This window comes from Alternaria conjuncta, assembly GCF_024043145.1.
Source record: "Alternaria conjuncta strain BMP 0040 chromosome Unknown scaffold_2, whole genome shotgun sequence".
Taxonomy (NCBI): Eukaryota; Fungi; Ascomycota; class Dothideomycetes; order Pleosporales; family Pleosporaceae; genus Alternaria; species Alternaria conjuncta.
Genome location: NW_026250091.1, coordinates 1,587,949 through 1,611,621, shown reverse-complemented (window position 1 = coordinate 1,611,621; position 23,673 = coordinate 1,587,949). Strand labels below are relative to the sequence as shown.

At 53.0% G+C, this 23,673-nt stretch overlaps 8 protein-coding genes across 8 annotated transcripts; 4 read left to right on the top strand and 4 right to left on the bottom strand.

Moving 5' to 3' along the window:
* Window positions 1-250: 250 nt before the first annotated feature.
* On the bottom strand, window positions 251-1,726 carry J4E85_001654 (uncharacterized protein; the record flags this gene model as incomplete). Its single annotated transcript, XM_051465939.1, has 3 exons — window positions 251-438; window positions 487-1,302; window positions 1,354-1,726. The coding sequence occupies 3 exons, from the start codon at window positions 1,724-1,726 to the stop codon at window positions 251-253; spliced, it is 1,377 nt and encodes a 458-aa protein (XP_051330496.1).
* Window positions 1,727-2,287: 561 nt separating this feature from the next.
* Window positions 2,288-5,099, top strand: J4E85_001653 (uncharacterized protein; the record flags this gene model as incomplete). Its single annotated transcript, XM_051465938.1, has 3 exons — window positions 2,288-2,349; window positions 2,398-2,484; window positions 2,540-5,099. The coding sequence occupies 3 exons, from the start codon at window positions 2,288-2,290 to the stop codon at window positions 5,097-5,099; spliced, it is 2,709 nt and encodes a 902-aa protein (XP_051330495.1).
* A 385-nt stretch (window positions 5,100-5,484) lies between these two features.
* J4E85_001652 (uncharacterized protein) lies at window positions 5,485-7,528 on the top strand (the record flags this gene model as incomplete). The annotated part of the gene is made up of 2 exons (XM_051465937.1): window positions 5,485-6,174; window positions 6,233-7,528. The coding sequence occupies 2 exons, from the start codon at window positions 5,485-5,487 to the stop codon at window positions 7,526-7,528; spliced, it is 1,986 nt and encodes a 661-aa protein (XP_051330494.1).
* A 3,715-nt stretch (window positions 7,529-11,243) lies between these two features.
* Window positions 11,244-12,848, top strand: J4E85_001651 (uncharacterized protein; the record flags this gene model as incomplete). Its single annotated transcript, XM_051465936.1, has 1 exon — window positions 11,244-12,848. The coding sequence occupies one exon, from the start codon at window positions 11,244-11,246 to the stop codon at window positions 12,846-12,848; it is 1,605 nt and encodes a 534-aa protein (XP_051330493.1).
* Window positions 12,849-13,353: 505 nt separating this feature from the next.
* On the top strand, window positions 13,354-16,074 carry J4E85_001650 (uncharacterized protein; the record flags this gene model as incomplete). The annotated part of the gene is made up of 1 exon (XM_051465935.1): window positions 13,354-16,074. One exon carries the CDS (start codon window positions 13,354-13,356, stop codon window positions 16,072-16,074), a length of 2,721 nt encoding a protein of 906 aa, XP_051330492.1.
* A 428-nt stretch (window positions 16,075-16,502) lies between these two features.
* Window positions 16,503-16,909, bottom strand: J4E85_001649 (uncharacterized protein; the record flags this gene model as incomplete). Its single annotated transcript, XM_051465934.1, has 2 exons — window positions 16,503-16,514; window positions 16,559-16,909. 2 exons carry the CDS (start codon window positions 16,907-16,909, stop codon window positions 16,503-16,505), a joined length of 363 nt encoding a protein of 120 aa, XP_051330491.1.
* Window positions 16,910-19,657: 2,748 nt separating this feature from the next.
* Window positions 19,658-20,634, bottom strand: J4E85_001648 (uncharacterized protein; the record flags this gene model as incomplete). The annotated part of the gene is made up of 4 exons (XM_051465933.1): window positions 19,658-19,746; window positions 19,814-20,264; window positions 20,318-20,527; window positions 20,602-20,634. The coding sequence occupies 4 exons, from the start codon at window positions 20,632-20,634 to the stop codon at window positions 19,658-19,660; spliced, it is 783 nt and encodes a 260-aa protein (XP_051330490.1).
* A 1,007-nt stretch (window positions 20,635-21,641) lies between these two features.
* On the bottom strand, window positions 21,642-22,855 carry J4E85_001647 (uncharacterized protein; the record flags this gene model as incomplete). The annotated part of the gene is made up of 4 exons (XM_051465932.1): window positions 21,642-21,988; window positions 22,040-22,195; window positions 22,252-22,768; window positions 22,823-22,855. 4 exons carry the CDS (start codon window positions 22,853-22,855, stop codon window positions 21,642-21,644), a joined length of 1,053 nt encoding a protein of 350 aa, XP_051330489.1.
* Window positions 22,856-23,673: the final 818 nt, after the last annotated feature.

Genomic DNA, 23,673 nt, shown 5'->3' with positions numbered 1-23,673 from the left:
AAAAGAGATGTCGGCAAAGCCAAAGGAGATGTGAAAACCAAAAAAAAGGTACGGTACAAATACCGCCCAGCATCGTCCATCGTGTTTGACTCGATTGAACGCCGCTTAGGAAAGGTGTGTCGTGCAGACACGTTGTGAACAGTGAAAAACACCAAGACGTCGCCCTCTTGGGCGAGTATGCGGGAAGCGCGCAGGTTGAAATCGTAACGTAGAAGCGAAACGGATGTCAGGAAAACCGGGCGACGACAGCTCAGCCGTTGTACCAGCCGTTGGCGCCTACTGTTGCCTCTTCTACTTGGCGTTGAGGTATCAGCGGTGTTGTGATATCATATGCTTCGATGAACATCCGCCAAGAGGGGAAGTCGAGGCTGAACACGGCCTGATGTTTTTGTACGTCTCTCTCTCGGTGTTCTGAGACGCCACTGGGTGCTGCAGGTACTGGTACTAGTTAGTATATGTACGACTCCATTAAACTCGCAGACTTACAGAGTAGCGGAAGTCCATTTGCGTCTTTGACAATCTTGGCATTTCCTTCCTTTACCAGGAAACTGATGTAGAAAAGGTTCTCAACCGTCTGCCCAAAGTCGTGAGGGTTTATTGCGAAATCAAGCAGATTAACTGCGGCTTCCTGGTCGTTGGTCATAGCGATCCTGTGGCGTACAAGAGCAGCGGTTTGAGCTTCCTCAGTCACCTCATCTTCTGCACCGAGCTCTTCTTCAACCAACGTTTGGGAAACTGTGATATGCTGTGCCAAGCGTGACCTGATACCTCTAACCAAAGTCGTCAAGTTGTTGCTCTCATTTTGCTGAATGTCGCCGGTTTGAATCTCCTGGGGTCGAGTTGCTGGACCGAGAGGTTGCCGTTGCGATCGAGCTTTCTTTTGAGTCACACGAACGCGCCTCTGGACTGAGAGTGGGCCGAGCAGAAAACTTGATGTTGGCGGTCGCCTGTTGCGTGGGAAGCATGCTCGCCGACCTAGTAATGCCCAGTCGAGTCCATCTGGATCTTCTTCGTCGTCATCGCCTACGGGTATTGCGGGGGCATCTTCCTCGCCTGCGACGTGGCCGCCGGATTTCATAAAGTATATGCATTTTGAAACGAATTGATCCAGATCGATGCCTACACCAGAGTTGCCTAAGCTGTTGTTGAGCTTCTTGCCTGCTAGGTCGCTGGCGCTGACGAGGAAGCGGGAGTCAACGGTAGCGTCAGCCGTTTGTCGCACCTTGCCGAACAAGCTGTTTTGTGTCTTGATAGCATCAAGCAGTCCGCTGTCGCGTGATTTAACATAGTCATCGCGATTATCTGCTGTGGTTAGTGATGTGCATGCAACGTGGACCAAATTGCTCGACTCACCTTCCAGCATACGATGGTTATCGCGCATGTTTGCTCGCAGTCTCCTTCGCTGCTCGGGGTTCTGGTTTGGGTTGTAGTACTTCTGGTCGCCTTCCTCATCTGACTCGGGTGGGGGCTGCGATGGCGTTTCCACTTCGTGCATGTCCTCTTCTTCTTCCTCTTCCTCCTCGTGCTCGTCATTTCCATCCTCATAAATGTGCGGCTGAGCCATTGCGTAGTTATCGGTTCTCCTCCTCTTACTGCCGTTACCAGTTGTTGAGCCCGAGTCGGGTGTCGGCATGCGCACCGACGCGCTGCGCATGCCGCCAGCCTTGCCTCGTCGCGGAGTGTTTGCGCGTGTCTCAGGCTGCTCATTTTCTTTGTCCGAGTTCATTGAGCGCGTTGGGCTGAGGACGGAATAAGACGTGGTGCGCGCATTGCTATCGTTCCGGGGCGCCACAGAGGGGTCGCGATAAAGAGAGTCGACGGTGGAAGCGCGTGTCTGGGGGGTAGCCGAGAGGTGTGTGTTGAGACGCGCCATGCCGCGTCGTGAAAGTGAAAGGGACTAAGGGCGTGTTGGAGGGGTATGGCAGGGCAATGGTGGTGGTGATGCGGGCGATGTCCTGTGCCTGGGACGCGGTTGCCGAATGTGCAGAGGCTAGCGCGACTTGCTAGAGGCAAGTGCGACCGCGCTCGTCAGCCAAGCCGTGCAGCACGCGAAAGGGCTCTTTCCATTCGCGGACCCCTGCATGCGCGTCGGCTTGTGGAGCTTCTGACCCGCATGGCTTCATCCAGTGCGCAGTGCAAGTGTCTCTCCTTCACCCCGCCAGACGATGCGATGAACGGGCGTTCCCGCTAGCACCCTCGAAACCTGTCATGTGCTGGTAGGCGATAAGACTTGCACATGCCTCACACCCATGGCATGCCGTAGCATCCAGCTTCCCCACCGCGCACGATGGAAGCCTTCAACTTTGCGACGTCTCTCGACCTGACCGAGTTGGCGGTCCATGTCAGAATGTAGGCATCCTCGCTGTAGTAGTACTGAAGTCGTGCTGAGTAATGCAGAGATCGTCTAGATGGGAACCAGAAGCCCATCCCGTACTCGGTGTTGTTGAAGAGGCCGGACCTTAGGCACCGAGCTTCGAATATCAAGTGGGTCGCCTCTCACCTGGTGAGAGAGGAGAGAGGAGTACTGACAAGTGCCTAGCCCAAACTTTGAGCTGTATGTTACTGCGCAGATATGGGCGGATAGCAAGCCCCTCACCGTGCCCGTCCAAACCGCCTACAAGTCCTTCAAGAACGCGCGCATCTGGAACGAATGGCTGCAGCTCCCCGTGACGTATGCGAACCTCCCCGCCTCCGCCCAGATAGCCATCACGATATGGGACCTATCGCCCGCCGAAGACACTGACTCGAGTCTCCATGCCGTGCCCTTTGGTGGCACAACCATACCTCTCTTCGACAACGACAACACGCTCCACAAGGGCAGACAACGCTGTCGGATACACCGTTTCAAGGCAGCAGATGGCCTGACCAACACTACAACGCCGTGGGTAATACCGCCGGCGCGTAAAAGTAGAAAGGCGCAGGTCGTTGAAGATACCGTGGATGAGCAGGTCGCCGAGATGGAAAGACTAGAAGGCCTGCTGAAGAAGCAGGAGATGGGCGATCTGCCGACCAACAACTGGCTCGACGGACTGGTATACAAGAAGATGATGCAAATACGGAAGGAGGCGCTCAAGGCCGAGGCTGCGGCTTTGAACCGTCAGAGCAAGACGAACGGAACGAACGGCTCTGCAGACGGCGAAGACCAGGAACTCTTCTATCTCGACATCGAACTGCCCCGTTTCGACCACGCCATCGTCTTCTCCGACGTCGAATATCCACCGCCCCCCGTATCAGACTTGCGATTGCCAGCCGAAGCCGATGTGAGGCTGCGACCTCCACCCGAAGTGTCATTTGGACCAGGTATCGACATCGACGGTATTGGATACGGCGATGCAGATGCAGGACGGCTCATCAAGATCTACGACCCTGAAGTCGGCCGACGGGTGAACCCTGCCGAAGACAAGCATCGCGAGTTGATGCGCAGCCAGCAGACCGATTCACTCGACCGCGACCGTAAGCCCAACGTACACGTTCGAGACAAGCTCAATCTGCTGCTTTCTAAGGGACCGCTCGAGGAAATCACATCTCACGAGCGAGACGATATCTGGAAGTTCCGATACTTCTTGCTGCGCGACAAGCGGGCCTTGACTAAGTTTGTCAAGTGCGTGAACTGGAAGAACCCACGAGAAGCCCGGCAAGCTGCACCCTTGCTCGATAAGTGGGCAGAAATAGATGTAGACGACGCGCTTGAACTTCTTGGACCCCACTTCGACCACCCCGTAGTACGAAGCTACGCTGTCGAGCGGTTGAAGAAGGCCGACGACGAAGAGCTCCAGCTCTATCTATTACAATTGGTGCAGGCACTCAAGTATGAGGCACCAGGCGAAGGTGACGACTCGTCACTAGCACGTTTCCTGGTCACTCGTGCAGCCAACAGCTTCACATTGGGCAACTTCCTACATTGGTACCTCATGGTGGAGATTAGCGACTTCAGCACCGATCAGGAGCCAGAGCATCGTGAACTCTTTGCCAAGGTCGAATACGATTTTATGGTCGAGTTGGAGAAGACGCCTGAAGGTGTCGAAACCCGCAAGACCTTCCAGCGTCAGGGCGAGCTGCTCACCATCTTGGCCAAGATATCGAAAGATGTGCGCTTCGGTGGAGGTGATCGGCCTACCAAGCTTGCCCGTCTCAAGAAGGCGATTGCTGACCCGAAGAACGAACTCACCAATTTCGACCCACTTCCTCTGCCCCTTGATCCATCTGTGTACATCATCGGGATATCAACGGAAGACTGCAACGTTCTAAAATCATCGTTGCTACCTATGGTGCTCTCCTTCAAGACCACGACGTCGAATCCATATCCAATCATATTCAAGACTGGCGATGACCTACGGCAGGATCAACTCGTCATTCAAATCATCACATTGATGGATCGACTTCTTCGCAAAGAGAATCTGGATCTCAAGCTAACACCCTACCGTATTCTCGCTACTTCCACCTCCGCTGGCGCCTTCCAATTCGTGCCTTCGATGAGCATTGCAGCAGCGTGCCAGAAGCACAAGGGCTCCCTACTGGCCTACCTGCGCGCTAATAACCCTGATGATAGCGCACCACTCGGCGTTCGGAAGGAGGCAATGGACACTTACATTAAGTCCTGCGCTGGCTACTGTGTAATAACCTACCTTCTAGGTGTTGGCGATCGCCATCTCGACAACCTCCTGCTTGCCCCATCGGGTGCCTTCTTCCACGTAGACTTTGGATACATTCTGGGAAGAGACCCGAAGCCTTTCGCACCAGCTATGAAGCTTTGTCGCGAGATGATTGAAGGCATGGGCGGAGTGCAGCACCCAAACTATCTTGTCTTCAAAGAGTACTCCTACACAGCATGGTCTACCTTGCGCAAGTCCTCGAACCTCATACTCAACCTTTTTGCTCTCATGCAGGGAGCCAACATCCCAGATATCAAGGTAGAGAGGGAAGGTAGCGTAAGAAAGGTTCAAGAGCGTATGTGGCTGGGAAAGGGTGTTGGTGGTGCCAAGGGTGAAGACGAGGCAGCGAGAGAATGGGAAGGGCTCGTCGAGGAATCATTGGGTGATTGGAAGGCCGGGGTCATTGACTGGGCACATGAGTTTGTCCAGACCTATTGGCGGAAGTAAAATCAGACTACGATTCAGTACGATAGGTGGAGCTGCCGGCATAGTGTAGGAATCCATGCACATGCCGTTGTTCATTAATGAGGCGTTCCCCATGCCAAGGCCAACCCCGCCAGATCGACGTGTCCAGGACTAGCACGCGGCGCGCATCCCGGTGGAGACTCCGATGGAGAAGCCCCTCTCCACACACTTGGGAGGTTGTATGACTTCACTCACGAAACGTGCCACCGGGGAAATGCAAACGGCGGGTTTCCCAATCGCGAGTACCCGTAGCATCGGTAAGCGTACGTGGAGCTGCTACAATGTAAAAGACGTGTCTATGCCCCTCCATGTCGGGGGCAGCTACACGTATCTGTAAGCTTTGCACGGCTATTAAGAAAGATACATCATGTTCATTTCGAAGGATAACCGCCTCGTTTTCACATACGATGCCGAGCAGCTATGGATCGAGCCCTGGGGCAAGAACGCAGTCCGCGTTCGTTCCACCAAGATGCCCACCATGCCACAGGAGGACTGGGCGCTCCTTCCACAACCCAAGACCACTGCCAGCATCGACATTGCCAGCAACGATGAGTCAGCAACCCTGACCAATGGCCTCGTCAAAGCCACCATCAGCAAGCGAGGCAAGATCACCATCTTAAACACCAGCGGTAAAGTTCTCTTAGAAGAATACGCCCGTAACCGCCGCGATATTGTCGACCCCAAATGCAGCGCGCTGGAAGTCGAAGCCCGGGAATTCTATCCTATCCATGGAGGCGATTACAAGCTTACCGCTCGATTCGAGAGTCTGGATCCCAAGGAGAAGATTTATGGAATGGGACAGTATCAGCAACCTTACCTTGATATTAAGGGCACGCAACTGGAACTTGCGCACCGGAACTCCCAGGCTAGCGTACCTTTTGCGGTCTCATCGCTTGGGTATGGCTTCTTGTGGAATAACCCGTCAATTGGCAATGTGGTGTTTGGCAAGAACATCATGAGTTTTGAGGCGCTGTCGACCAAAGTCTTAGATTACTGGGTTGTAGCTGGCGACACACCAGCGCAGATTGTCGAGTCGTATGCCGATGCCACTGGGAAGGTAAGTCCCAATGTTCATGCCATGAGGTGAGTAAGAAGCTAAAGACAGGCTATTTCAGGTACCAATGATGCCAGAATACGGTCTAGGCTTCTGGCAATGCAAGCTGCGCTACCAGACCCAAGAAGAACTTCTTCAAGTCGCACGCGAGTACCGGAAACGGAATCTCCCTATTGATCTCATCGTAATCGACTTCTTCCACTGGACCATGCAAGGAGACTGGAAGTTCGATCCAAAGTATTGGCCCGATCCCGATGCCATGGTCAAAGAACTCGAAGAGCTGAAGATCGAGCTCATGATATCCATTTGGCCAACTGTAGACCGTCGATCAGAAAACTACGAGGAAATGGTCGAGAAGGGTCTGCTCATCAGGACTGAGCGTGGTGTACGAACAGCCATGACGTTCCAAGGCCAAACGATTCATTTTGATTCAACGAACCCTGCTGCGCGGGACTACGTGTGGAACAAAGCGAAGCAGAACTACTACAAGAAAGGCATCAAAGTATTCTGGCTGGATGAAGCAGAGCCAGAGTACCGACACTACGACTTCGACAACTACCGCTACCACCTCGGCCCCAACGTACAAATCGGCAACATCTATCCCCGAGAATACTCGCGCGCATTCTACGAAGGCATGGAGGCAGAGGGCCAAAAGAACATCGTCAACCTAGTCCGTTGCGCATGGGCCGGTAGCCAACGCTATGGCGCTCTCGTATGGAGCGGCGACATCTCCTCCTCCTGGGGCACATTCCGTAACCAACTCGCCGCAGGCCTCAACATGGGTCTCTCGGGTCTACCCTGGTGGACAACCGACATAGGAGGTTTCCACGGCGGCAATCCCGACGACGAAGCGTTCCGCGAACTCTTCGTCCGCTGGTTCCAATGGGGCACCTTTTGCCCTGTCATGCGCCTACACGGCGACCGCGAGCCACGCCAACCCAAGACCGCAGACAGCCCATCCTGCCGCAGCGGCGCAGACAACGAAGTCTGGTCGTACGGGCCCGCCGTCTACGAGATCTGCAAGAAGTACATGGGCATCCGCGAGGACCTACGTGAGTATACAAGGAAGCTCATGGAGGAGGCGCATCAGAAGGGTTCGCCGGTTATGAGGGCGCTGTTCTATGAGTTCCCGCAGGATAGCAGGTCTTGGGAGGTGGAAGAGCAGTATATGTACGGAGACAAGTATTTGATTTGTCCGGTGCTGGCGAAGGGCCAGACGAAGATGAAGGTCTATCTTCCGCCACTGGAGGGTGGTAAGAAGTGGAAGAGCTTTTGGGGCGGGGAGACGTGGGATGGTGGGAAGGATGTTGAGGTTGAGAGTCCGTTGGAGGTTATGCCGGTGTTCGAGCGCGTCTAGGATGATGTTGACAGACTCTAAATGAACAATCTATTCTTCAATTAGGGCTTACTTGACTCCAACGCGCCTGCTCTTCTTCGTTGAGTAATCGATGCCATGTCGAAGATGGCCTTGATGTTTGCAGCCCGTGCGAGCCCCACCCTTCCAAGCTCGTGATTACTTCCCAGTTGTGAGCCACGCCATCCTCCGCCTGCCACTAGATCCCATCGCTCCTGCCCCCGCATGCATCTTGGCTGGGTGACCATAATGACTGGGATGCCTTGTCCTTTGTCTGACCTCAAGTTCGAGCTGCCTGGGCATATATTGACGCCCTCTCCGCACAATACCTGCTCCTACCTTTCCGGCGATGACCTCCCCCGGAGCGCAGGAGCGGTTTAATGCAGTATGTTCAATATGCGGTCGCGGTTTCGGGAAGCAAGAACATCTCGTACGTCATATGAGGATCCACACACGCGAACGGCCGTACCCCTGCCCTTCCTGCCACAAGTCCTTCTCACGCCGTGATGTCCTCACCCGTCACATCGCAGCGCACAATGACCACAGCGACATTACGACTCAGCTTCCCGCATCGCGCGCGTGCTTTCGATGCGCTTCAGATCGTGTCAAATGTTCGCGCGGTCCAAAATGTTCCAGGTGCTTGCAACGTGGCTATAGCTGCCAGTACCCGGCACTCCGCAACGCGCGAGGCAGAACGGCGGATGCTGGCGCGAATGAGTCCACAGACGCCTTCAGTACTGGGAATCTGCATTCGAACAATGTCAATCGAGACAGCAATGGCGAGTTCAGAACAACGGACTTCAACGATGCAATAGAACAGTCCTCTGTCGATGCATGGGCCTGGAACAGCAACGTCAACAACAATTTGCTCGCTTCTGACCCATTCGACATGCCTGGTCTGAGTCTGTCGGACGTGAACTGGTTATCGCCCCAATACTCAGGCCCTATTGACCTGGATGCACTACTCGCAAACTTTGGAGGCCAAGCTAATGGCACCGTGGAGCAATGGACTTGTTCTATCGCGCCAACAACACCCTCAATACCTGCGATCACCACAACATCACACTCATCAGATCCAAATAGGATCAGACCTGATATAGACCAGCAGTCAAAGGATACTGCCTCCGTAATATCTACATCGACGTCGGAAAACAGATACTACGTTGATGGGGCAGGTGCCAGAGCCCCGTTCGGTGGCAGATCGCAACACTCGATTTGCTCAGAAGAAACCATCGACTTGCAAGATGCGGAAGCCAATGATGCTTCTGCATCGCTTAATACATCTGACGAAGACAAATTGTGTCCATCAGCAGCCTATCAATCCCTGCTAGAAGGCATTGCTGCTGAAAGCCGCGATAGCCTAGTGGACATGAGCGCTTCGAACTTTCCTAAGTATGAGCAAGTCGTAATTTCTGTTCGCCAATACTTTGACCATTTCCACCCGGTATTTCCCTTCCTGCGGCGGTCTTCCTTCGCCCAAGATGCTTCCAGGAGCTGGCTCTTGCTAATCGCCGTCTCTGTTATCGGCTCAAAGTACTCACGGCTATTGCAGCATTCCCAAACAAGCGAATCTCTATTTGGTCTGCTGAGTACTATTCTCACGCGAAGCAAGTATGGACTAGACCCACAAGGTTCGGCAGGTAACGAGCACGTCGATTATAGCCCGAGCTGTTCCCGGTTCGTTGCCCACCCAGATCTACGGATTCTACAAGCTGGCATCCTGAATATCGCTTGCATGTTGCATTCGGGTAAGAAAATGCTGGTAGAACGTGCCCATGTAGAACGACACTATCTAGTAGAGGGCTGCCACACACTCCGTTTACTTATTCAGACGAAGAAGTCTTACGATCTGACAAGGATGGCTGATCCTGAGCAAAACCCCGACTTTCGCGAATGGCTGTCGAGAGAGGCAATGGTTCGTACTGGGATGATGGTTTGGGTAATTTGTTCTTATTGTTATCGAAAGACGCGTAGCTAACTGCAGCAGACACTCGATACGATGTTCGTGTATCAGTTTCAGGCAAAGCCCCTCATACAGTTCGACGATATTGACGTATTGTTGCCATGTCACGACGATGTATGGGATCAACCAGGCTTAGTACGACAGAACCAAAGGCGTCTTACAAGTGTTACCTTTATGGAAGCACTAGAAATGATCTATGTGGAAAAGCGGCTACCCGTCGATCTGGGAGAGTTTAGCATGGGCTTACTTGTCAGTGCCATCTATCGCCATACCCGGGACGTTGTGGCCCGAGATCGCATTCGTCTTAACTCATGGACACCAACATCTACGCCACAGCGACGTAGCGATATGCCACCACCCATACAACAAGATTGGTCGCCGACAACGCGGTCTTCCATCAAGTGGCGTAACAGCGCCTGTGATAGCTTGGATGTCCTGCATTGGCCTGCGAATAGTAAGGTCGCACGCCACTCGGGCTTCGAGCACCATACTATCCTCCAGCTGCATCTAGCTCGCCTGATCATACTTGCGCCTACTAGCGCCATACAGCGGTTCGCATCGGGATCTGCATCCAACGAAGCCGCGCTAGTCGATGCGGAAGACGGACAGTCATTCGCGACGGCGCGAATTCAGGTCCTGCAATGGGTGATTCGAGATCACTGCAAAGCTAGACTGTGTCTGGTGCACTGTGGGGCCCTTTTCTGGCACGTCCGCAGGTACAGTTGTAGCAGCCTGTTCGAGCCATATGCGATTTACATTGCGACACTCATACTTTGGGCCTTCTGCGTCTGCATGCATCTTCCCGAAGCCGTTGAAGCCATTGCTTCTGAGTCAGATGAGGAACCGGAACCATCATTCCTCCATCTTGACCGGCCATTGGACGATGAGCTAGTACAGACGTATGTGCGTATGGGGCATAAGATGTCCGCATACATTGCCAATGTCGGCAGTTTAGAGCATGAAGCAGCTCCGTTGCGGATTGCGAAAGAAGGGATCTCAATTCTAGCCAAAAGCTCTGGGATTTCATCAAGTCCAGACGCCAATTCACCGTCTTCTGCGCAAGACGCGGGTCACACATGGGGCATCGAACGGTCTTATATAAATCTGCTTCGACTTCTTACGAAAGAGCGATAATATGAATGTCATGCAGCCTGTATCATGCAACGTCTCTGACCTTAAGCTTTCACCACATCTCATCTCATCGGAAGAGTAGATCCTGGAAACAGGTTCCTTACAGCTTCCGCTTAGCGTGTCACCCGCCCTCACAATACCTCGGTCATGCCAGCAAGCCCACGATCACGGTAGTACCATAACTGGCAACGGCCAAGTTCTCGTATTCTTCGGCACAATAGACGCCGGAGCCTCACGGCGCTTCTCCATCGGGGGCCTTAGTGAAGGATCCACGCTACCGGTAGAGTGGTCACGCCCCGCACGCGTCTTCCTGGAAAATGCCGCGCCTAGGAACATCTCCACCGGAGTGTTGCCCTTGCAGGAACAGCCCAAGCCTGGCATGCACCCCATGGGGTAGTTGTGTTCCGGTGGAGAAAACCTGGGGTAGCAGCCATGTTCCATGCATGGATGATTGAGCGGCTTGGTGCAGGATGACCGACTATGTATATACCGTGGCCATGTCCGTAGATCCACATACTTCACCACAACCACGAGTTCCTGAGATCTCTGTCCGGACTCTTTGGTTCGTTGTCTTCTTTTTGCTTCTACATACCTGGTGCACGCACCGATCCAATCCGACCCATCATGGCAGACATGGACGAAAAGGCCGCGACCATGGAACACGATGAGGTTACCTTCGACCAGGCCAAAGCGGCAGCCGACGAGGAGCACGAGATGACCTTGATGCAAGCCATTCGCAAATACCCCAAAGCTGTGCTCTGGTCGGTATTGCTATCCACCTGCATCATCATGGAAGGATACGACATCGTCTTGATGAGTTCCTTCTTCGCACAGCCGTCCTTCTCGCGCAAATACGGAGAGTTCAATCAAGGCACTCAGACGTATGAGATAACGGCATCGTGGCAGAATGGACTCAGCAATGCTGTAAGCGTGGGCACCATCATCGGCGCGTTTGCGAATGGGTACTTTATCCATCGATTCGGTTACCGTCCCGTCTTGCTGGTATCGCTTGCCTCTATCTGCGCGCTGATCTTCATCTCTTTCTTCGCGCCCAACGCCCCCGTCCTCCTCGTCGGTCAGTTCCTCTGCGGTATACCCTGGGGTGTCTTTGCGACGATGGCGCCTGCCTACGCCAGTGAGGTGTGCCCGCTAGCTCTGCGAGGATACCTCACCGTATACGTCAACCTTTGTTGGGCATTCGGACAACTCATCTCCGCTGGAGTTCAATCCGCATTCTCAGGCAACAACACACAATGGGCATACCGTATACCCTTTGCCATCCAATGGGCATGGCCTATCCCACTCTTTGCAATCCTCTGGATGGCACCTGAGTCTCCATGGTACCACGTTCGTACCGGCAATCTCGAACTGGCCGAGCAAATGCTCATCCGTCTTGGGTCTGTCTCCCAACGTGACATGGCTAAGCAAAAGGTCGCGATGATGGTCCGCACGAATGAACTAGAGAAGTCACTTGAGGAAAACACATCCTACCTTCAATGCTTCAAGGGAATCGACCGCCGCCGCACAGAAATCGCATGCATGGTCTTCGCAGCCCAACCCATCTGTGGCTCGGTCATGGGCGGCACACCCACGTACTTCTTCGTCCAAGCAGGAGTGTCCACCTCCATCTCCTTCAAGATGTCCGTTGGCGGTCTCGGCATGGCATCCGTCGGCACACTAATCTCCTGGGTCCTCATGAGCTACATCGGCCGTCGAAAGCTTTACCTCTGGGGCCTCGGTGGTCTAGCAACCATCCTATTCATCGTCGGTTTCATCAGCGTAGGCGCCGGCGACTCATCTGGCGGTAACTACGCCCAAGCTGCTATGATGATCATCTGGCTCTTCTGGTACTACATGACCGTCGGACCCATCTGCTATGCCATCGTCGGAGAAGTCTCGTCCACGCGTCTTCGCAGCAAGAGTGTATGTCTGGCTCGCATCAGCTACTACATCGCCCAGATTCTCACCAACGTTATCAATCCGTATATGTTGAACCCCACGGCGGGTGATTGGAAGGGCAAGACGGGCTTCTTCTGGGGTGGAGGCGCACTGATCTTTTTCGTTTGGACGTTCTTCCGTCTTCCGGAGACGAAGGGCAGGACGTATGAGGAGTTGGATATTATGTTTGCTGAGGGGTTGCCTGCGAGGGCGTTTGCGAAACATAGTATTGATGCTTATGCGTATGCGCATGGGGATGAGGGTGATCGTAAGGTCAAGGCTGTGGAGTGAGGGCACACTCTGGGCGCTATCTCGTCTCATGGTTTGTGAGAATACTGTTATAAGTAGTAATGCGTTGACAACTACTCTTTTTTCGACTTTTGCGACCAATAAGTAGAGGGCGGCTGCTTATTTACTATTTTGGAACAACATCTTGCCTACACATACACCTTGGAAATCTAAAAAAAAATCATAAGTAGTAATGCATTCGCTTCAGCTACAAGCAAATCTGGAAGTCGCGTGTGGGGTAGACCAGATCCACAGGTTCTCCACTAGTGACAGTGAGGAGATAAGAGCACCTGATAACGCGTTTGATCCGTGCGCCCCCTGCCACCACGCTACGACGCGTTTGTCTAGAAGTTTCGAGCGTCCAAAGCGATGAATCGCTGTGAGGCTGCAGGTACTCGTTCCTACACTCCGTTTTCAAAGGGCTACACGCTCAACTTTTCCGCGAGAAAGGTTCTTCCGCACCACCCACCCGCCCCCCAGCCACGACAATCCATACTCCATCTCAACCATGGAGGGCCCCGCGAAGCCCAAGCTACCAGACGCGTACGCGGACCTCGAAGTGAGCCCAGCAGCCTCTAGTGCCGAGATCAAGACCGCCTTCCACCGCCTCGCTCTCCTCCATCATCCTGACAAGAAGGCGCCAGGCGAAGCTGTCGATGCAGCCGACTTCCGACGAATCCAAGAAGCCTACGACATCCTGAGGGATCCGAAAGGCAAAGCGCGCTACGATCAGTCGTATAGCAGTATACGGACACAATGGGACACCTACAGGAGGGAACACGCCGAATACGTGCGGAACCCGAATGCATGGCGGCAGAAGCAATCCGCAGAGAGGATTCGTGCTCAGGCCGAATCGGATCGCCGTGCGGCGGCCATGCGAAGGGCGGCGCAGGAGCAGGCGTGGGCAGAGGCAGAGGCTTTCTACGAGGACGAATACGAGTACGAGTACGACGACGACAGCGATTACGAATACTACTCTGGCGGCTATGGCCCTAGCTTTGGAGGTGGCCGCTTCGGTGGTGGCTTTGATGGCTTTGACAGCTACGACCCGGAGGAAATCCTCTTGGCAGAATTGCTCCGACGGCGCGAGAACTTCGAAGCTGCGGCTAGACGTAACGCTGAAGAGAGGGCCAGGAAATCGGCAATCGAAGACATCAATAAGCAATGTATCGAGCGACTGAAGAAGGCGGCTGCGGCTCGACAAGCAGAGGGTGATGGTATACGTATCGTCGACCCAGAAAAGAAGCGCGCCATGGCGCAATTATGGGTCATCAGCTTGCAACGCGATTATGATTCTGAACTCCGGAAGGCTGGGTTACGTCCCGACAACGACTCCATTATGGATCTAGGGTGGGAACGGAAGAAGGGGAGACAAACTTGCCTGTTTTGCGCCGCTCACGTACAGGAATACAGTTATCGCTGTCCAAGTGGTGGAGCTGTTGCCTGTCGAGGTTGCAAGAAGAAGATCGAAGCGTCATCCCCAATTCACCCGTTCAATTTTCACGGCACTGGCGTGGCGCCAAAGAAGGGGAAGGGAAAGAAAGGCAAGGGCGGAAAGAAGCCTCAGACGACTAAACGCCACTCTGATCCGGAAGGATCCGACTCGGTCGAGCGAGACCAGGACGAGGAGCAAACCAATGGAGATGAGGCAGAGCAACCACACAACGCGGAAGAGGAGGCCGCAAAGCAGGCAGCGGAAGAGCTTGCGCGTAAGGAAGAAGCCCAGCGACAGAAACAGGAGCGCAAAGCCGAGGCGTCACGACGAAAAGCAGAGCGTGAAGCACAAGCCAAGCTCGCACGAGAAGCTGAAGAGAAGGCTGCGCAAGAAAAGGCGGCGAAAGAAAAGGCTGAAGCGGCCAAAGCTGCACGAGAACTCGCAGCTGCGCAAGAAGCTGCCCGTCTAGTAGCCGAAAAGAAGAAGGAGGCTCGTGAGCGGGAAGCTAGGGAGAAGAAGGCTGCTCGGAAGAAGGCCACGAAAGAGAGGGCCGCTCTTGAGAAGGCAGCACAGAAGAAGGTTGCTGAAGAGAAAATAGCAGATGGTCACGAAGTCCAAGAACTGAACGCTTCCGAACAAGACGCCCAGAAAGTCCAAGAGGTTGCCGAGCAAGAAGCAAAACAAAAGGCTGAAAAAGAAGCGAAAGCGAAGACCAAGCGTGAGGCAAGGGAGCTTGCTGCGCTCGAGGCGAAGGAGCGTGAGATACGGGAAGCTGAAGAATCCGCAGCACACGAAGCCCAGGTGCGTGCAGCACAGGAGGCTCAAGAGCGTGCGGAACGTGAAGCCAAAGAACGAGAGGCCGAGGTACTCGCAGCACAGGAGGCCAACTTTCGCGCCGAACTGGAAGCAAAAGAGACGGCAGAACGCGAGGCCAGGGAAATGTTAGAGCGCGTGGCCAGAGAGACAGTGGAACGTGTTACTAGGGAGACTATAGAACGTGTCACCAAGGAGACGGTCGAGCGTCTCAACAGGGAAATGGCAGAGCGTGACGCAAAGGCTGCTGCAGAACAACAAGCCGAATCCTTCGCAGAAGCAGGCAATGCGAACGGGTACGAGAACGTAGAGCAGGTGTTGGAACCCTCGTCAACGAACACGCCGCCCGTGGAGCCCTCGGTCGCCACCGATTCAGCAATTTCCAGGAAGACCAAGAAGAAGGCGACTCGTCCACCAGCCACCTGCTACACCTGTAACGAGCAAGGCCATTTCGCCCGCGACTGTCCCATGAAGCCTGTCGAAACCACCGCCGATAATAAAACCCAATATCACGCTAGTACAGGGCCTGCGCCCAAGATTGAGGTGACTAGTAAACCGCCGCCACCAACACCTGCACCCGCAAAGGTTGTGGTTAAGCTTCCAGTACCTCGTAAACCGAAAGCAAAAAAGGTCGCAAACGACACCACTGCTGTACCTCCGGAGGCCACTGCACCTTCCATGGACGCCGCGGCTCCTCAAAAGCCTGCTAAACCAATCAAAGCGCCAAAGAAGAAAGCTTTACGTCCAGCGCCTCCGGAGGGCCAAGGTGTCAATAACGTCCCTACTTTAATTGATCAACCCTCCATTCTACCTCCCACCAACGGTACCGCGAACGTGTCTTTTTCCGAGCAGACAAGCAAGCCAGCCAAGAAGCCAAAGGTGAAAGCTCCGTTGGCTTGTTATGTTTGCAAAGAGGTAGGACACAAAGCGAAGAGCTGCCCTGCACAGCATGAAGGACACATGTTCGATGTTGTCATGTAAAGGCATCGCCTCGTTACCACGCGGGATATAAAGTGCTCTGTACGGCGTTGAATCCATGGAATTGATTTAATGATACCCCATAGCGATGTATTGTCAAACAAGAACGAACACCATAACTAGCACAACAACATGAATGTCCTCTTAGAGCTTCCCACTAAAACAATATAAAAGACAAGTCCCACCACCATCTCACGTCCTACAACTCATTCCTCTCACCCTTCGCCCTAACCTTCAACGCCTCCACCGTAAACCTAACCTCCTTCTCCCCCGTATTCGTATGCCCAACCTTCCCAATCACCGCCCCATCCCTCGGTTCATTAGAGTAACTCTCCAACCCATCAAACACCCCCTCACACCCCGCCTCCTCACTATCATCAACCCACAACGGCAAAATCGGGTAAATCGCGCCCGGCGCAAAAAACACCATATCATCCTGCACACTGTAATGCCTCTGCAGCATCTCGGTCTTCAGCCACTCCCGCACTTTATACGGCATGTCTGCCATGTTCATCTGTATGAGTTCGCGGCCGGTGCCGTGCACGTCGATGCCGCCCCAAGACCCCGCGTAGAGTTGCTTGTTGTAGAAAACTTTTAGTTGGGGGGCGGCGTCTTTTAGGTCGGGGTAGAGTTCGTTGAGTTTGTAGATTTTGGCGTTGTAGGTGTTTTTGGAGTGGCAGTGCTGTGTGTAGGGTGAGAGGGTTGTGGCGTCCCACTGGGCGGTCCAGAGGGCGCCTACGGGCGTGGGTTCGTCGGCTGCTGGGGAGGAGGAGGTGTCCTCGCTGGCGTAGGCGGCCGCTACGAGGAGCGCTGGTGGTAGGAGCGAGAAGAGTCTCATGTTGCTATCAATTGAGGGTCTATATGCCGAAGTGGAATGATGCCAGACGATCTGAGGATGCAGTCGTAGAGGTTACGGAGTCTCAATTGCGTGTAGAGCCCGAAAGCTATCATAGCCCAACCCCAGCTATATATTCCATCACCCATATTTCTTGCGTTCTGTCCTTTTCACTTCGCGCAAGGTCCCATGACGTCTCCGCGTTGATGTTCCGCTTTCCATATTAAAGGCCAGGGTTGTTAGCGACGCGACAGGAACGTGATAGATTAAAAGAACACGGTGGAGGCACGCTGCAATGCTGATCGGCATACGGCTCGCCGAGAAAGCGCCCAGTGCAATTCTTCTCGTGGCTTGATGCTTGTGCTGTAGAATGGTGGAGGTTGGAGTGTGGGGAACGCGGGGTGACGATTGTCGACGGAGATGTAGCGCCTGCACGTGCAGAAGGGCTGAGTAACGCCGCTTGTCTAGATGAGACAGAATTCTTGCTCTTGCCGTTTCCCTTCTTCGACTTCCCTTACGAGCTGACCGTTCATAATACTGTCGACATATGCTTCGCCTAGCATGAGAAACTTGTCGCCTTTCCGTCGCAACACGAATGGCGCACTACCCCCATAGAGCACCACGACGATATCGCCCTCGCGCATACATGCTGGACCAATACCATAGTCCTTTTTCGATGTCCAAAAGAAGCGACGGTTCCGGCTGCAGCGTCTTAGTTGATTGTGGTATTCGAGTGCGTCGCCACGCAAGCTGTCAAAGTCCGCCGTTGGGTCACGATACCATTCAAGGCAGCGTCTGAATGCTGCGTAGTGTGCACGACGTGACTTTTTATCAAGTCTGTTGATATAGTGACTTGTCATGTTATGACCAGTACTTAATGTCCGAGCTAGCACCGGCAAAGCCACGTCGCTCATGGGGGCGTTCCAATCGATCCCCTCGTAAAGCTCAACGACTTGTTGATACATTTGAAGTCTATCAGACTTTGACATGTCGAATACAATATCAACTGTGATTACTTTGGCGTGAAAGATGCCAGTGAGGCACAACTGCTTGTTTCCGGAATGTTTCGTAAGCACGAATCGGGCTTCACGTCCGTTACAGGCGCCATGTTCAAGGGTCTCGAAGGCGTGACCTATAAAAGTATTATTGTGAGGAATATCCCAACGTGGTGCCCATGACCGGTATTCGTAATCTCCGTCGTAATCTGCATGGTGTGCTACGTGCGTAAAGACCATCAGGGTTTTAGTACTAGTGATAGTGTGCAACGCCGTGTCGGTAAAGGCCTGTGCTGTACTCTTCTCATAGTCTGGCATCATTAGACCTCCTTCTGACGGAGAACCAGCAAGACCAATCAGACCGTACACCTTGTCCCTTGGGTCCGTTGATTGGAAATCGCGGAATCTCGATAATGTTTCGAGAAGTGACCAACCACCAGGATTCAACTCGTAAATGGTGTCTACTTTCCCTGTGCGCATCTCATTTAGTAGATTTCTTGGGGCTTCATCGCTGTTGGCCATCCGATAACTCATGTTGAAAATCCATAACGCTGTCAGACCGACCTCCGCCCAAGGCAAGTATTGTTCGCCCCAGACTACCAGTGCATCTTGCGCCAACTTGATTTCCTGTATACACCAAACTCTTGAGAATAGCGGGCGCTCGAACAGATCTGTCAGACTACTACATGCCACAGGTGTGAAGATGGTCATTGGGACTTTTACTGCTCCGTGGGTTTCATCATCGTCCAGATCCATATCATGTTCCAAGCTGAAATCCCAGCATGCGTTCGCGACCAACCTACAACACTCGAATGCTTCTCTGATGACGATCTCGTCACCGTGACCGAGCCAGACGTTGACCTTCGCTGCCTGCGAGAAGATTTTGCTCATGAGAGGAACTTGATGGTTTTTCTCTTGGTTGTCGTCCTGATTGATGCAAAGGGCATCAGCCCAGATGATTTGCGTGGTATCTTCCAGCCTCAACCGTACAAGAGCATGCGAAAGTTCTTCTCGGATCTTGAGACGTTGACCGTTGCATACGATCGTAACGCTGGGTGGATCAGTCCCCCAAACGTACGATAGTGCGTTGTAGACGGGTGATTCATCGAGGTTGACAAGCTTGAGTTCGCATTCTAGTCGTCGACTTCGTCTAGAAGAGGGCCGGATGTGGAGAACACGAATCTCATTTCCAGATAGCAGTCTTTCGGCGTAGATTGATGAGGCTATCCAGCGACTTAAGGCGTCCCATGTAGCCTGTAAATGCCTTGAGAAGGTTGAGCTGAGGTCTCGCGTCAGACGTCTGAGCGTGGCGAGGCCGCCAATCCGATGCTGTTGGTGTTGGCTGTGGGAAGGCGTTGCGGCTAACGACATACCCGTTCACAATCCAGTGGTAATGGCTTCGGGGTTTGTAGAGATATAGTGTACGTAGCGCGGTGCGAGATACACGAGTAGATTAGTTCAAGAGCGAAACTCAGAGGAACAGTGCCGTAGTAGACAGTGGCGTATGTTTACGCGTCTGATCAGAAGGAAGGCACCACCGCGCTAGGAAGGTGCTACATTCCACCCGCTGGAAGCTTGTCTCACAGCCTTACACAGCGGCTCATCACAGCATAAACGTATCACCAATATTGAGCACGCGACCGTTCTAGAAATATATTACGAGCGTTAAGGCCAGTTCGAAGTCTTTTGCCGCTCCAGTCTATGTTTGATAATCGCAAATCAGTTTTCCCCACACTGACCACCATCTGTCCAGCATCTAGACCTTGGTATTCCTCGCGAGAGGCTTCAGTCCCGGCAGCGCGACAACAATGATCGAAAGAGTCATCTCCACCATACTCAAAGGATCTACAAGCGAATAAGTTAGCTTTATTGTCGCGCATAACGTACGTGGTAGGCGGAAAGGCGAACTTACAAACGAGGTTTTCCTGTCCTGTTCCAATCTTGAGGCATGCGAAGCGCACAATGCTCGAGGCGATGGTAAGCGCACCGAGCGCGAATGTAAGACCAACACCAGCCGACGACCTCAACACACCTTTCATGAGGAGCACAACAGGAACCGCGTAGACCGCCAGGTAGCAAGCCAGATTGAGGGTAAAGTTCAATATGAACGGCTCTGGCGCGTAGAAAACGGAGCATGCGCCCTCTTCCTGAGACCACTGCACAGACACCGGTGTGCCGCAGAAGAAAGTATCGTCGAAGAGTATAGTCAAGTAGCTCGCAACGACAAAAGCCGTGATACCGAAGAGCATCTTGCGCAGTCCCGGGTGACCAGCGAGGTTGAAGAACGCCCAGTAGAACGCGAGCATACTGAGTTTGGGGAAACCCATTCCGACATCGTAGAAGTAGTTCGAGGCGAATGAGATCTGCGCAACGAATTAGATGCGCACCGAGTGTGACTACCAGAAGGACGACTTACCTTCGACAACTTCACTGACGTTTCATACTCATCCAGCACACCCATCTGATAAGTGAGCGTATCGCAAATGATCAATCCCAACGCAACCAGTGCAGAAGCCAACAACAAATAATCCGACGCGTCCAACTTCGACCGCAGACGAAACAAACGCGTGTACATGCGCGCCGCAACGAAACAGTATGCGAAGATCAGGAGGATCCATTCTGAGATCTATCACATTGTGACAAGTCAGCACCGTGTTTCCTCTTCGTAGATCAGCTTGTTGTTATCACCAACTAACTTACCATGCAGTCTTTCCCATCAATGTAGTGTGCCATCTTCGCTGGTCCTGTGCTGTGGTGTGACAGAGACACAGTCACGAAACAGTCAGGATAAAAGCCGATGGATAGATAGTTGCGCCGCACTTCGCTTCAATCAGCGTACTGCAAGGAGTATGTATATTGAGCCAATTCCCATAGCATGCAGGGTACTATATTCTGCCGCGCTTCCAGTATACCATAGCTTCTAAGGGTATGGCTGGGCGAAGAATTCTACCGCCTATCATGCGAAACGGGGGTCGGACTTCTGTCCTCGAATTGTCGAATCGCATGGCAATGGGTGAGCCCTGCATGCAGGCGCGCGGAAGTTTGCCTGTAATTGAGGCATTCTGGCTGCCGTGTTAGATGGGCTGATTCCAACTGTGATCCTTGCGCTTTACACACGGCTGTACCGTGTCGGTGGGTTCGGTCCATGGTGGGAGGGGCTTTTCAGGCGCATAGGACGAGCGTATGAGTTCTTGTTTCCTGGGTTGTGCGATGGATATCTGATTGAGCATCAAGGCTGTGTAACCTCTAATTCGTGGTTATGTTTTGTTCGGCCCTTCGCTGCTGACAAGCTTGGTCAAGCATCGTAGCTTCCTTTGGTGTTCGGTTAGGCGAACCGGTGGATGAATTTTGCCAAACGAGGCCTCCCGCATGCAGACCCTTCGGCCAATGCCGATCCACAGCTTCAACGGCAGCAATGCGGCACAGTCAAGAGTATTTGCAAAGGTGATTGAAACTCACGGAGCCATGGACTATTGCGGCTCGGCTGGAAGAATGTACCGCTCGGCGGCGTTTTGGTGGCGTGTGCGGACCGCAGTGGGCGGGATGGTAGCGCAATCATTCCGGGTTGATGCGAGTGGTCAGCCCAACGGCAAGGGTCTATTAAGTAACACTACAATGTTGAGATGACCCGGCTGCTAAACCTCGTACAGACAGATTTTGTTCATTCCTTCGAATTACTTTTGCTTTTGCTGCTATTAGCGACTAGCTACATCTCCATGGAATTAACTCCTGAACCACCCTCATGGGTACTTGGCAGAAATCTCGTGTTCCTCATCAGGCGACTTTGAAAACTGCACGCTAACGCGACGCGTCTCGTAGATGACATCTTTCCTTGACATGGTGTTCAGCTCTACTTCGCTGCCCGAGTCTTCATCGGTGTGCACGCGGGCGGTGTGCTTGCCTCTTCTGGAAGGACGCAAAAAGTTGTGCGACCCGGATGCTGGTGTTTGATGTCCATATGTGCGAGACCCAGAAGAGTGCGATTTCTTATTCGAGGAGAAGAGACTGCCGCGTCGTAGGAAAGATCTCATCGACGGCAATGAGACTACCATGATGGCGACGGCCATTTCGGTCATGGAAAGGACGTCTATACATGTGTTAGCGACAGTTCAAGTTGTGTTTGGCTGCATGCACTAACAGACGTTGGTCCAGGCATATATGACCTCTATCGTTGCGAATCGAAGCACACTCATTGCTATCGTGACGATACCAAGTGAGAATGTCGCTACAAGACCCCAGATCTGGCGACGCCGGAGCTGTAGTGAACGAAGTAGGGGGAATGGCAACGCGAAGACTGTTGGTCCGACGTTAGTGATTCATGCGATTTCTGGATGATACAGGATTGCTCACTGAACACATCGGAGGTGATATTAAGGCTCCAGTCGATCCTGAAAACCTCTTTGGAGCTGAAGGTATTACAGGCTGCCTCATCAGGGGACCAATTCGAAGAAACCTGGCGCCCGCACCAGAAAGTGTCGAGAAAGAATGTTGATACCATGGCACTTGCAGTGAAAAGGGTCACTGCGTAAAGTGCTTTTCGCAACCACGGCATCGTCGGAGGGATGAGCCTATAGTATAGCGCGAGAATTGCCAACTTTGGCCAGTAGATGCCAGTGTCGTAGAATGCATTGCCGGCGAATTGCACTTTCTTGAGAGCAATCACACGAGCTGTCGATGCCTCTGCATCATCCGTCATGCCACCCCATATGTACGTCAGGTAGTCGGTGACGAAAAGGCCGATGGCATCCAGGATAGACGCTATCAGGAGACTGTCGCTAACAGTAGGATACTGTCGTTGTAAAAGGCGGGGAACCAGTCGACCAGAAGCCAAGAATATGGCCAAGGCCATAAGTGTCGCCTCGATAGGCTTTGCAGATACGTTAGCAGAGTCATGCCAAAAAGAAAAGTACATGGAACATACGATTACAGCCTCTGGAGCAACGCTGTTAGACATGATGGAGGAGAAATGGCGAAGACACCATGAAGCAATCGACGACAACTACGTAGAGAGAAAAGGATCAGATAAAAGCTATTATGTAGGGATTCCAAATTCGAGCCCATCGCTTGGGTGTATACCAACTGGTGAGACGGACCCGATAACACGTCCGTCTTACCCTCCATGTGGCAAAGGTACCTGATTGCTGCGATCATACCACACTGGCACACCCGACTGCTCGGCTAGCAATATAGGCGGAAATAATCAGTATGTCTGCATGGCGGGACCTGCAGTCACAGAAGTCTTATGGAACGACATGGGTATATAGGACAAGACAGGGATCTTCGTTGGGCGGTATGTGAATGGACGGCGCCGAAACCGAAGGATCGAAGCCGAACCCGATGGAGTGTTGCCGATACTATGCGAGGCGGTATCCTGTGAGTGCTAGTATACGGTTGCTCCGCACCGGAAAGGATATGGCTCAATGGCGAGGCTGTGATATGCAGAAATCTGACCGTTATTTGTGAAGATCTTTCCTGTTCTACCGGCTTCAACGTCTTTTCGTGTTTCCAGAACGTGAATGAGATCGCTTTTTCGGACCTATAATCTCACGACCAGATGGTGTGACAATCGGGCTGGTGTCGCAATCATATTGTGCTTTAAAGGTCTTCTTATGCATCTTCTTCTTCCTCTCCAATGTCTCTGACTTCGCAGACATTTCGTAGCGGCCACATTAGCTGTCGTTCTGTTTCCATCACCCTTGTGATGGCGATCAATTGTGAAGACGTCCCGACGTCGTAGCATCATCACGCCGCAGCATTACAGGTACTCGAAAC